Raw genomic sequence first — 14473 nt, 5'->3', positions numbered from 1 at the left:
TTATAAAGGAACGTTTCTTCTTACATAACAATGGCCTTCTTAGAATATAAGCCCAATATGGAACCAGATCAAAGGATATGGATATTTTAGTATCTTTATTTGCATAACTCCAAATTGCTTTCCAAAATACTTACTGATTCACAGTTCCACCAACAATGCACTAGTGTGCCTATTTTCTCACAACCACTCCAGCATTTGACTTCTCACATTTTGTTTTGCCATTTTTCAGACTGTAAAGTAAAACCTCAGGGTTGTTTGATTCTCATTTCTCTTATTAATAATGTAGAGAATTCTTTCAAATGATTATTAATACTTTACAGTCGTTCCTTTGGCTACTCATCTATTACAGAATAGTAGATAGATCGGAGAGAGAGAGAGAGAGAGAAAGAAATTATCTCTATTTGGTTAAGAACTCATCTCTTGTAGTGATGAAAATATATGATCTGCTTCTCTAATTTTTATATGACATTTAATATAAATATATTCATTTAGAATGTATCCTAGAATATGGTATAAAGAGTTGGTTCAAGCCTAATTTCTGCCAAACTGCTTTCCAGTTTCCCCAACAATTTTTATCAAATAAGAAATTCCTTACCAAGTAATTTATAGTTTATATTTTATTGAACACTGGGTTATTGTGTTTCCATTGCTTCTTTTTCTCCCTTATCAAGTCTCTTCCATCAAGTGCGACTTAATTGGTCGCCAGGGAAAAATTCCAAATAAAATACCCAAGTCAGTCTGGAAATTTATGGAAATTTTCATTAATATAGAGGGAAGATTTTAAGGAGAAAGAGGGAAGAGAGTATAGGATTTTTCCCACCTGATCTGTGCCAGGGGGAGTTCAAGATCTCTGCCACTAGGTCTCTGAAGAAGATTAAAGGCTTCTAAGAGGATAAAGTTGGAAAGTAAAATAGGTATCAGTCTCTGTGTACAATGTTCTCTTGGTTCTGCTTCTTTCACTCTGCATCAATTCCTGGAGGTCGTTCTAGTTCACATGGAATTCCATTACCAGCATATACCACAATGTGTTCTGCCATTCCCCAATTGGAGGACATCTCTTCAGTTTCCAATTTTTGGCCACCACAAACAGCTTGGCTTGAATATTCTCATACAGGTCTTTTTCCTTATTATCTCTTTGGGGTACAAACCCAGCAGTGCTATGGCTGGATCAAAGAGCAGAAAGTCTTTTGCCCTTTGGGCATAGTTCCAAATTGCCTTCCAGAATGGTTGGATCAATTCACAACTCCAATAGCAATGTATTAATGTCCCAATTTTGCCACATCTCCTCCAACATTCATTACATTCCTTTGCTGTAGTGTTAGCCAATCTGCTATGTGTGAGGTGATACCTCAGAGTTGTTTTGATTTGCATTTCTCTGATTATAAGAGATTTTGAACATTTTTTCATATGCATATTAATAGTTTTGATTTCTTTATCTGAAAATTACCTATTTGTATCTCTTGCCCATTTATCAATTGGGGAATGACTTGATTTTTTGTACAATTGATTTAGTTCCTCATAAATTTTAGTGATTAGACCTTTGTCAGAGGTTTTTGTTATAAAGATTGTTTCCCAATTTATTGCTTCCCTTCTAATTTTGATTGCATTGGTTTTGTTTGTACACAGACTTTTAAATTTAATGTAATAAAATTATTTATTTTGCATTTTGTAATTTTTTCTAACTCTTTCTTGGTCTTAAAATCTTTCCTTTCCCAGAGATCTGACAGGTATAATTTTCTGTATTTACCTAATTTATTGTTTCTTTATGTTCAAGTCATTCGCCCATTCTGAGTTTATATTGGTGTAGGCTGTGAGATGTTGATCTAAACCTACTCTCTCCCATACTGTTTTCCAATAGCAGTTTTTGTCAAATAGTGGATTTGATCCCCCCGAAAAGCTGGGATCATTGGGTTTATCATAGACTGTCTTATTGAGGTCACTTACCCCAAGTCAATTCCACTGATCCTCCCTTCTGTCTCTTAGCCAGTGCCATATGGTTTTTATGACCATTGCTTTATAGTACAATTTAAGATCTGGTACTGCTAGGCTACCTTCCTCCGCATTTTTTTTCATTATTTCCCTTGATATTCTTGATCTTTTGTTCTTCCAAATAAACTTTATTATTGTTTTTTCTCATTCTGTAAAAACATTTTTTGGTAGTTTGATGGGTAAGGCACTAATAAATAAGTAAATTAGTTTCAGGAGAGCTGTCATTTTTATTATGTTAGCTTGTCCTACCCACAAGCAATTAATGTTTTTCCAATTATTTAGATCTAGTTTTAAGTGTATGGAAAATGATTTGTAGTTGAGCTCATATAGTTCCTGTGTGTGACTTGGTAGATAGATTCTTAAGTATTTTATATTGTCTAGGGTGATTTTTAAAGGGAATTTCTCTTTCTAACTCTTGCTGCTGAGATGAGTTGGAAGTATATAGAAACGCTGATGATTTATGTGGTTTTATTTTGTATCCTGCAACTTTGCTAAAGTTGTTGATTATTTCTACTAGCTTTTTAGATGATTCTTTAAGTAGACCATCATATCATCTGCAAAGACTGATAGCTTTCTCTCATTACCCATTTTAATATCTTCAATTTCTTTTTCTTCTCTAATTGCTAATGATAGTGTTTCTAGTACAGTGTTAAATAATAGAGGTGATAATGGGCATCTTTGTTTCACTCCTGATCTTATTGGGAAGGCTTCTAATTTATCCCCATTGCAGATGATGTTTGCTAATGGTTTTAGATATATACTGTTTATTATTTTTAGAAAAGGCCCATCTATTCCTATGCTTTCTAGTGTTTTTAATAGGAATGAATGTTGTACTTTGTCAAAGGCTTTCTCTGCATCTATTGGGATAATCAGGTGATTTTTATTGGTTTGCTTGTTGATATGGTCAATTATGTGAATGGTGTTCCTAATACTGAACCATCCTTGCATTCCTAGTATAAATCCTACCTGATCATAATGAATAACAATCCTCATGATCACTTGCTTGAGTCTTTTTGCTGGTATTCTAGTCAAGATTTTTGCATCTATGTTTATTAAGGAGATTGGTCTGTAGTTTTCTTTCTCTGTTTTTGACCTGCCTGGTTTTGGAATCAGTAACATATTTGTATCATGAAAGGAGTTTGGTAGAATTCCTTTGCTTATTATGTCAAATAGTTTGTAGAGTATTGGAATTAGTTGTTCTTTGAATGTTTGATAGAATTCACTTGTGAATCTACCAGGCCCTGGAGCTTTTTTCTTAGGGAGTTCTTTGATGACTTGTTCAAATTCTTTTTTCAATATGGGGTTATTTAAGTATTCTATTTCTTCTGTTAATCTAGACAATTTATATTTTTGTAAATATTCATGCATGTCACCTAGATTGCCATATTTATTGCCATCTAATTGAGCAGAATAGTTTTTAATGATTGCTTTAATTTCCTCTTCATTCAAGGTGAGGTCTCCCATTTCATCTTGAATACTGTCAATTTGGTTTTCTTCTTTCCTTTTTTTTATTAGATTGAGCAGTACTTTGTCTATTTTATTTGTTTTTGCAAAGTACCATGTTCTGGTCTTGTTTATTAATTCAATACTTCTTTTGCTTTCAGTTTTATTAATTTCTCCTTTAATTTTTAGCATCTCTAATTTAATTTTCACCTGGGGATTTTTAATTTGTTCACTTTCAAGTTTTTTAATTTGCATGCCCAATTCATTGACCTCTGCCATCTCTAATTTGTTAATATATGAACTCAAGGATTCCTCCCTAAGTACTGCTTTGGCTGCATCCCATAGATTTTGAAAGGATGTCTCATCATTGTCATTTTCTTTAATGAAATTATTAATTGTTTCTATGATTTGTTCTTTAACCAATTTTGGAGAATCATATCATTTAATTTCCAATTAATTTTTTATTTGCCTCTCCATGTTGCCTTACTAATTATTTTTATTGCATTGTGATCTAAAAAGTTTGCATTTATTGTTTCCCTTCTTTTGCACTTGTTTGCAATGTTTTTATGTCCTAGTACATGGTTAATCTTTGTGAATGTACCATGTGCTGCTGAAAAGGTGTATTCCTTTTTGTCCCTATTTATTTTTCTCCACATATCTACTATCTCTAATTTTTCTAAGATTTCATTCACTTCTCTTACCTCTTTCTTATTTATTTTTTGGTTTGATTTATCTAGTTCAGGCAGAGGAAGGTTCAGGTCTCCCACTAGTATAGTTTTCTATTTCATCCTTGACCTCCACTAGTTTCTCCTTTACAAATTTGGATGCTATGCCATTTGGTGCATACATGTTGGGTACTGATATTTCCTCATTGTTTATACTGTCTTTTATCAGGACATAATTACCTTCCCTATCTCTTTTAACTAGATCTATTTTTACTTTGGCTTTGTCAAATATCATGATTTTGACTCCTGCCTTCTTTTTCTCAGTTGATGCCCAGTAGATTTTGTTCCATCCACTTACCTTTACCCTATGTGTATCTACCTTCCTCATGTGTACAACATATGGTATGATTTTGGTTTCTGGGTGAGTTCATCCCATTCACATTCAAAGTTATCATTACAAACTGTGTATTCCCCAACATTTTGATTTTCTCTCCTTGCCCTGCCCTTTCCTCTTTCATTATTTTCTTCTACAGTGTTCTGTTTTTAATCAGTCCCCCTAATCCCCACCCTTATTTTACTTTCCTTTCTCCACCCTACCTTCTTATTCCTCTCTTATTTTCCTTTTGGGGTCTTTTTAAGCTACCATACACACTTTACCCCTCCTTGTATTGATTCCCTCCTCACCATCCCTTTCCTTCCCCTCCATTTTTATTCCCCTTTTTTTAAAGAGTCTATTAAATTCCTTTCCCCCTCTCTTTCCCTCCAATTTTTTTAACTCCCCGCCCCACTCCTCCCCTTAGTTTTCCCCTCTCAACTTCCCTATAGGGCAAGATAGAATTCAATACCCCAATGGATCTAGATGCTCTTCCCTCTCAGGATTGATTCCACTGAGAATAAGGTTTGAGTATTACCTTTTAGCACTCTCTTCCTCTCCTTCTTATAAATGTATTCTTCACTTCCCACTCCCATATGCCTTTTTGTGTAGTACAAATTTTCCTAATTTTCTTATACCTTCAAGTTTCTCTTGGTGCCATCTTCTCTCTCCCCCCATTTCTTTCTTTGTCTTTTTTTATATATGATTTTAAACTACTTAGTACTCTAATAGTGAATACAATTTTGACAGTTACAAATAACATTTTTCCATATAGGAATATAAACAATTTGGCCTTATTGAGGACCTTAAAGAAAAAAAAATAAGACCATTCTCTTTTTTATTTACCTTTCCATGTTTCTCTTGGTTTTTGGATTCAATGTCAAATTTTCTGTTTAGTCCTGGTCTTTTCTTTACAAATGTTTGGAAGTCTTCTATTTTGTTGAATGCCCATACTGTCCTCTGGAAGTATATAGTCAGTTTTTATGGGTAGGTAATCCTTGGTTATAGACTCAATTCTGTTGCCTTTCTGAATATTGTATTCCACGCCTTGCATTCTTTTAGAATGGATGCTGAGAGATCCTGTGTAATCCTGATTGGTGCTCATTGATATCTGAATTGTCTCTTTCTGGCTTCTTGTAATATTTTCTCCTTAGCTTGGAAGCTCTTGAATTTGGCAATTATATTCCTGGGGAGGGTCTTTTGAGGATTTAGTGTAGCGGGTGATCTATGGACTCTTTCAATGTCTATTTTGCCCTCTTGTTGCAGAATCTCAGGGCAGTTTTCTTGGATATCTTAGTCATTATCTTCCTTCTTTGAACAATAGCAAAATGAAGACTAGATTAAGACCTCTTTTTGAAATCTAACATTTAGTTTTTTCTTATGATTATATATTTGTTTAATACTTTACAGTTCTAAAGTTTTCACATATATCATTTCATTTGTTTTACTTGCAGTCAGCATCTTTTCTTTTAACATTTTTGTTTTTTGATTCTCTTCTACATTGTTCTTTATTTTTGTGTCTTAGGATTCCCAACCAATTTTTTTTGGTGGGACTTGCCATTTCAGATTCCAATTTTTTAATACTGCTAATTATTTTTGCTGGGCAGGATATAAACTTTATTCTCCTAATTCTCATTTTTCTTTTAACTTTCTCAACAACAACATGTTGTGGTTCTATGTTCTTTCCAAATTCCATAATATCCTTGATCTCAAGTGATGGATCATTTTCTTCCATTTTATAGTATTTATTCATAGAAGCCTAAACTTTTTGTTAGATTTGGAGGCCATATTTCCTTCTATTGTTACTTTTTTCCTATTGATTTATATTAATGTTCAGGATCTTTGAGTTTTCTTCTTCCTCAGATCTTTGGTGATTTTAGTCTCCCTCCTTCCCTTTATTTTCTAATTTGTCATTTCCCAATTTCCTTGTCTCTGATTATGGTTTCCTTGATGGCTGGATCTCAAAGCATCCCAACCTCTTCCTATATGGTGTAGTTCATGGTTGAATAACCTAGGTTTCTGCTCCAACTGACATTTGGGTGGTCAGAACTGGCCCCAACCAAATGCTATGCCCTTTCCCTCAGGCTTAGTGGAGTGCTGCACATCTCACCATATATACAGTGTCTTTATGACCAGTCTTATTTTCTCTCTTCCTTAGTTCTCTCTCAGCAGTTCAGAGCCTGTTTTCCCAGCAGTGGCAATTTAAAGCTTTTTAGTACCAATGTTTCTAGGTTGCAGCCCTAGCAGGTTTTTGCTTTTGAAAGACAATTACAATTCTGGCTGTCAATGCCTAAGCAAAATTCTACAGTCTATGCAAGGATCTATAGGGAGCACAGAATAGGGTTCATGGTTAGGTTTTGTTGTAAGCTTGTGTTGTGTCCTTGGATCTACAGGGGATCCTCACAGCCCAAACTGAGGGAGGTTGAGGAAGGGTGCTAAGCAAGCTTAGGAAATACAAGCATCAGTTCCTGAATTTTGGTTCCTTTTTTTTTGTTTTTAAACCTAATTTTAGAGGCTAGGTGTCCTGGATCTTATAAACACAGTTGAAGTTGCTTTTTCTTAAATGTATAATTTCTGTTTGGGGGACATTTTAGAGGTCATAGGGATCCAAAAATAAAGGAAGTGGGGGCAACTAGGTGGCTCAGTGGATTAAAAGTCAGGCCTAGAGACAGGAGGTCCCAGTACAAATCTGATCTCAAACATTTCCTGGCTGTGTGATTCTGGGCAAGTCACTTAACACCCACCCCCCCCCCCATTGCCTAGTCCATATGGCTCTTCTGCCTTGGAACCATGACACAGTATTGATTCTAAGATGGAAAGTAAGAGTTGTTTTTTTTTTCTCATGTGACCCAGGGAGTCCATATTCTTTTACCTTTTATAAGAAATTGGAGGGATTGGCCATTTCTAGTTTTGTAGTATCTCTCCCCTTCATATAATCTGTTAGTGTTAACCGACAATGTTTCATCAGTCTTATCTGTGAGTTTTTCCTGCATCATAAAATGAAATTCATTTTGGTCAGGTGGTTTTTATCTCATGTATAGCTAGATATTCTTTTGCTATTTCCTTACTCATTTCAGGCATTAAAATTTCCATTATCCATTCTGTTTTGTTCTTTTCAATCCCCAGAATGATACAGATAGCAAAATAAGAATTAAGTTGTTCCCTATCATCTCTTGTCCTTCTCAAACAATGATTGTATCCTTTCTTTCACCCTCTTGTTTTTCCCAATAAAGGTAATATATTAAAAAAAAGAAAAAAATCATTTCTCTTCATAGTTTTGCTTTTGGCCTCAGCCTATTCTAAGTTTGGCATTGCAAATAATAACGTATCACCCATTTATATTAATTCTCTGTTGCTTTCATCTTCAATACATGTCTTAAAATTTAAGTTGTTTGGTACATTAACATTTTTATATTTTAGACAACTCATAATTTTAAACCTCATCCAAATTGATTTTTTTTCACTATTTCTAGCTTTTATAGAAAGAACTTTACTGAGAAAATATAAGGGCAGAAGTACAAAAACGTACCCTTCCCCTATCCAGAGGATACAATCTCTTCTCTAACAGCCCATTCCTCAGGGAGAGTGGCATAAACAGAAAGTACAAATGTACTGAAGTGGACATGATCTAACTCCCAGGAATCTCCTCGTTCTCTCATAGTTCCCCAATGGATGTGTTATGTGCTATATCTCATGGAGTGGCTCCACTAAGAGAAGGAAATAGTATACTTTAATACTCCAGTCCTAAGCACAGAGGCTTTGATACTGGAAGAGGCCTTTGCTTCAGGACCTATCTTCTTGTACCTTCCTTTCTGGTATGGAGGAGTTCACTATTGTTTCATATGGCATATTATTAGGTGTTTTTAAGAAATAATGTTCCTAAGAAAAAAGGTTTGGCTAGAAACTTTTGTGATGCCATAAGCCAGAAGTTATAACTTTCTGCAATTTATTTTGGCATTATAAGGATATTAGTGCAACATATAGGCAATCATGGAACCAGTCTATGTTTTCTTTTCTCATGAATATCTTTTCTCACTTATTTTTACTCTGCTTTTCTTTATCATGACTACTATATGCTCCTCTCTTACCCTCTTGGTAATCTTCAATTTCAATTTTTTGGTGATTGTAATGTTTCATACCTAACAGCTATATGCCAATCATCAGAAGAATAAAAAGATGAATGAGTCTTTGTTTTAGGGGAAAACTTTGGTTCATTAAAAAAAATTTTAAAGGACATCCAGTTCCCTCTCCTCCTTTTTGATTATAGGCTTAAATAAATTTCTGTTGACAGTGTCTGTCCAAGATATATATCTAGATGAACAAACTTTATAGGTTTTCACACAACTATTATAATTTTCCATTTTTTTATTTTAAATAATTTTAAGGTTATGAAGTTGTTTGCATTTGCATTTATCTTATTACTAATGATTGGGATTATTTTTCATGTGGTGATGGTTAGCTTGAATTACTCATCATTTTCTTTTGAGGAATGGCTCTTTCACAATGGGAGCTAGGGAGAGAAGGCTTACCCAGAAATGATCAAAACATTAAATAGAAAGTTTTGATTATATAAATTTGAAAATATTTAAATGAGCAATGTAAAATGTAGTTAGAATCCACCAAAAATTTAACAGATTAATTTAAAAAACTACCTTTATTACAGATTTCTTTGATAAAAGTCTAGAATGAAAACAATATAGGAAGGATTGTAGAAAGATAAGTACATTAATACATTTGTTGGTAGAACTGTGACATGATATGACTGTTTTGAAAAGCAGTTTGGAATTATTGTCTGACCAGGAAAATTATCCTAGACATCGTAGATCAAGAAATCTTAAAAAAAAAACTGTCCAGATCTTTTAGAACTTGAGAAAAGTAGAATTAGAAGGAATCTTCCAGTAATTTCCTAAAACTGCAAAATGACAACTCTCAAGAACATTATATCCAAGTCAGTTTCCAGTCAAACAAAAAATACTAGAAGCAGATGGAAAGAGTTCAGTTTTAGAAGAATCATACTCATGATCACATGTAATTTAGCAATCACTACTATAAAATAGCAGAGAGCTAGGAATACAGTATTCCAAAAGGCTGTGTATATGAGTTTATAGCCAAGAATAACCTATTCAGCAAAATTGAATATAGAAGAAAATTTTTAATGAAATAAAGAAATCCCAAGCATTCCTGATTAAAAGACCAAAGCCATGTAGAAACTGTGCTCTAAGAAGTGATAAAGGAGATGTTTCTTATTGATATAGGGTGGAATATAAGGACAGTTAATTTGAACTCCAGAATAATGAAAATGGGTGCAAAAAGTTACTATTGCTTTGCCTCTTCCACAGGTGTTTGTGATAGGGAGACGTGTCAAAGAGGCAGTAAAAGACCTGACTCTGAACCTATATGAGGGCCAAATCACTGTTCTGCTAGGACATAATGGAGCAGGGAAGACCACCACTTTGTCCATGCTTACAGGTATGTTTGAACCCTGATTAGTTAAGATGCCTTCACCTTTATTCTTTTTTTTTTAAACCCTTACTTTCCCCTTAGAATCAGTACAAAGTATTGGTTCCAGGGCAGAAGAGTGGTAAGGGCTAGATAATGGGGGTTAAGTGACTTGCCCAGGGTCACACAGCTAGGAAGTGTCTGAGGCCATATTTGAACCTAGGACCTCCCGCCTCTGGGCCTGGCTCTCAATCCACTGAGGCACCCAGCTGCCTCCTTTCACCTTTATTCTTAGAACTAACTTTATTGCCCTTACAACATTGCCCACTGAGAAGACCTTTTTCTTTGATAGTAGCAGAACTTTACTCTTAGACAAGAACCTAATGGACCTAATCCGGGTAAAAGAAACTTGTCCATTATTCTTTGTTCCTTATGACCCAAGTGGTTTAGGACAGTCCCCTAACTCTTTAGAGTCCCAGTGAAGCATAGCAAAGCTTATTCACTTGGGATTTAACTGTTCTTCAGGAACATAAAGACATGATATTTCTCCTTAGTGCAAGTGCCATAAATTTTGTGTCTCTCAGAAAGAGACACATAAACTGAAATGTGATTTAACTAAGGGATCCCAGATATTATGACAGAACTCTATGGTGTTCAGAGTACTGTACAAATATATCAATTAAAGAATCATACCATCTTCCCTCTAATATATCACTTTCATCAGGCAAGGGGTATGGTGTAAAAATAAGGTCACCAACATGAACCAAGGGCCTGGTACATTCATAAGATGGTTATTGATTAACTGATTGATTATTAAAGCCCTGCTATGGTGATTGTAGAGATGACATTAGTTTAACTTTCTGAACAGGAGTGGTGGCTCTAGTAGCTGTAGTTTATAGAAGGTAGCTCCCTAGGCCTCTTACATCCCTACATCTTAATCAGTGGCTGCCTGCCCTGTGGAGAGTTGCTAATTAAGAGAAAAGTGGGTTAGTTAAATAAGGTCTGTTATCCCAGAACATATCTGCTGGTTTGTCAATTCACCAAGAACGACTAGCTTTAAATGTGGCATTATGAAGAATGGGATAGATCTCCTAGTTTCTTGGTAGTTATAATTTCTTACAAAATGTATTTTTTTTTGGCCTTTACATTGAAGTTATTTCATATTTATCCACCTATCTTCTAGTATGAACCCTATGCTTTAACAAAGAATGATTAAGCTAAAACATCTGGTACAGAGAAACTTTGACAATGTATGTGATGGTCTATACTAACTGTCCCCTTTCTCTCTGCTGTAAGAGATTATTACGTCTTCTCCAGGACCTTTACTGGTTTTTTATTATTTAAAATTCAACTTTATTTGAGCAATCTTTTAATCTGTATTATTATAGTTATTTGATCTATTATTCATATTTTGTTCTGCTTCATTTTATAATCCTCCATCATTTCTCTGAATTCTTTACATTGACCATTTCGTACTGTACAATAATATTCTATTGCATCCATATGCAATAATTATTCCATTGTTCTTCATTTCCTATATAAAGGCCCCCATGGCCATGGTTTGTTTTCCATGGTTTTAGTTATCTGTAGTCAACCCAAAGTGCCAGATGTCTACCTGCAAAGTCTACCTGCAGAAACAATCTGCCCCAAGCAGTGATTTCCTCTGCTTCCACTCTCACTACTTTTTTAGGGGTTATTTAGAGGGAGTCAGAGGTCGCAGAGGAGCTGAGAGACATGGGCAGGTAGAGAGACCACAAATACATAGAAGTTAGCAGATATTCACTCATGTCCATGATTTTAGCCATCCATGGTAAGTTTTAGAACATGTCCCCTAAGGATATGGGGCCCTATAGTACTCACTTTATTTCTTGTTCTTTTCTACCTGAAGGAAGGCTATTAAGAAGATAAATGCACACATATATGCATATGAGTATATATATATATGTCACAGGAAATATTCAAAAGGATATATGTACATTAAATATAATTAATAAATAAAATTTAAATTTAAATAAATATATTTAAATTAAATAAATTAATTAAATTAAATATAATAACTTTGTTTCCATCTTTAACTTCTTGTGGGCTATCCTTGCATAATTCCAAATTAAAATCAAGAACAGTTAGATCACTTCACAGTCCCACCAGCATTGACTCTGCCCATCATTCTTCATCTTTGTCAATTTGTATGGAAATGGAGTTATTTTAATTTGCATTTCTCTTACTCAGACTTTTAAAAAATTTATATTTAATTAGATGATTTAGAATAATTTTCCATGGTTACAAGATTCATGCTTCTTCCCTCCCCTCCCCCCAATACCCTTCCATATATGACATACAATTCCTCTAAGTTTAACCTGTGCCATCGATCAAGACCCATTTCCTTATTATTAGTATTTGCACTAGGGTGATCTTTTAGAGTTCACTTTCCTAGGCATAGCCCCACCGACCCATGTGATCAAGGGGTTGTTTTTCTTCTATGTTTCTTTTCCCACAGTTGCTTCCTCTGGGTATGGATAGGGTTCTTTCTCATATGTCCCTCCAAATAATTCTTCCTCATATGTCCCTCCAAATAGTTCTGGATCATTGCTACTAGTAGAGAAGTACATTACATTCAATTGTACCACAGTGCATCAGTCTCTGTGTACAATGTTCTCCTGGTTCTGCTCCTTTCGCTCTGTATCAATTCCTGGAGGTTGTTCCAGTCCCCATGGAATTGCTCCAGTTTATTATTCCGTTGAGCACAATGGTATTCCATCACCAACATATACCACAATTTGTTCAGCCATTCCCCAATTGAAGGGCATCCCCTCATTTCCCAATTTTTTGCTACCACAAACTGCGCAGCTATGAATATTCTTGTACAAGTCTTTCTCCTTATTATCTCTTTGGGGTACAAGCCCTGCAGTGCTATGGCTGGCTCAAACAGCAGAAAGTCTTTTCGTGCCCTTTGAGCATAGTTCCAAATTGCCTTCCAGAATGGTTGGATTAATTCACAACTCCACCAGAAATGCATTAATGTCCCAATTTTGCCCCATCCCCTGCAACATTCATTACTTTCCATTGCTGTCATGTTAGCCAATATGCTATGTGTGAGGTGATACCTCAGAGTTGTTTTGATTTGCATTTCTCTGATTATAAGAGATTTAGAACATTTTTCATGTGCTTATTAATAGTTTTGATTTCTTTATCTGAAAATTGCCTATTCATATCCCTTGCCCATTTATCAGCTGGGGAATGGTTTGATTTTTTTGTACAAATTGATTGATTTTCTCATAAATTTTAGTGATTAGACCTTTGTCAGAGGTTTTTGTTTTAAAGATTGTTTCCCAATTTGTTGCTTCCGTTCTAATTTTAACTGCATTGGTTATGTTTGTACAAAACCTTTTTAATTTAATATAATCAAAATCAAAAAATGTAATCAAAATCAAAATGTAAAACAAAAATGTAATCTATCTATTTTGCATTTTGTAATTTTTTTCTAATTCTTGCTTAGTCTTTTTTTTTTAAATAAACCCTTACCTTCCGTCTTGGAGTCAATACTATGTATTGGCTCCAAGGCAGAAGAGTGGTAAGGGCTAGGCAATGGGGGGTCAAGTGACTTGCCCAGGGTCACACAGCTAGGAAGTGGCTGAGGTCAGATTTGAACCTAGGACCTCCTGTCTCTAGGCTTGGTTCTCAATCCACTGAGCTACCCAGCTGCCCCCTCTTGCTTAGTCTTAAAATCTTTCCTTTCCCAAAGTTCTGACAAGTATACTATTCTGTGTTCACCTAATTTACTTATTGTTTCCTTTTTCATGTTCAAGTCATTTACCCATTCTGAGTTTATCTTGGTATAGGGTATGAGATATTGATCTAACCCTAATCTCTCCCAGACTGCTTTCAAATTTTCTTTTTTTTAAATTTTTTAAATTAACTTATTTATTTGTTTAGTCAATTTAGAACATTATTCCTTGGTTATAAAAATCATATTCCTTCTTTCCCTTCCCTCCCCCAACCCTTCCCATAGCTGATGCGCAATTCCACTGGGTATTATTACATGTGTCCTTGATCAAAACCTATTTCCATGTTGCTGATGTTTGCACTGGGATGTTCATTTAAAGTCTATATCCCCTCAACCCATGTAATCAAGCCGTTGTTTTTCTTCTGTGTTTCTACTCCCACAGTTTTTCTTCTCAATGTGTATAGTGTTCTTTCTCGAAGATCCCTCCAAGTTGTTCAGGATCACTGCATTGCCACTAATTGTACCACAGTATATAATGTTCTCCTGGTTCTGCTCCTTTCACTCTGCATCAATTCCTGGAAATCATTCCAGTTCCCATGGAATGCCTCCACTTTATTATTTCTTTGAGCACAATAGTATTCCATCACCAACAGATACCACAATTTGTTCAGCCAATTCCCAATTAAAGGACAACCCCTCATTTTCCAATTTTTTGCCACCACAAAGAACACAGCTATGAATTTTTTGGTACAAGTCTTTTTTCTTATAATCTCTATAGGATGCAAACCCAGCAGTGCTATGACTGGATCAAAGGGTAAGCAGTCTTTTAGTGCTCTTTGG

General features: G+C 35.0%; 1 protein-coding gene across 7 annotated transcripts in view; it reads left to right on the top strand.

Annotated features, from left to right (window-relative positions):
• Positions 1-14473, top strand: part of LOC100026608 (phospholipid-transporting ATPase ABCA3-like) — a 268136-nt gene that overhangs the window by 126050 nt on the left and 127613 nt on the right. For all 7 annotated transcript variants that reach the window (XM_016423876.2, XM_056806544.1, XM_056806543.1 and 4 more), the window contains one exon: positions 9810-9939. In XM_016423876.2, coding sequence (XP_016279362.1) covers positions 9810-9939 — 130 coding nt within the window. The remainder of the gene's footprint in view (positions 1-9809; positions 9940-14473) is intronic.

The sequence above is a fragment of the Monodelphis domestica genome, chromosome 7 (genome assembly GCF_027887165.1).
Source record: "Monodelphis domestica isolate mMonDom1 chromosome 7, mMonDom1.pri, whole genome shotgun sequence".
Taxonomy (NCBI): Eukaryota; Metazoa; Chordata; class Mammalia; order Didelphimorphia; family Didelphidae; genus Monodelphis; species Monodelphis domestica.
This window is presented reverse-complemented; position numbering and strand designations above follow the sequence as displayed.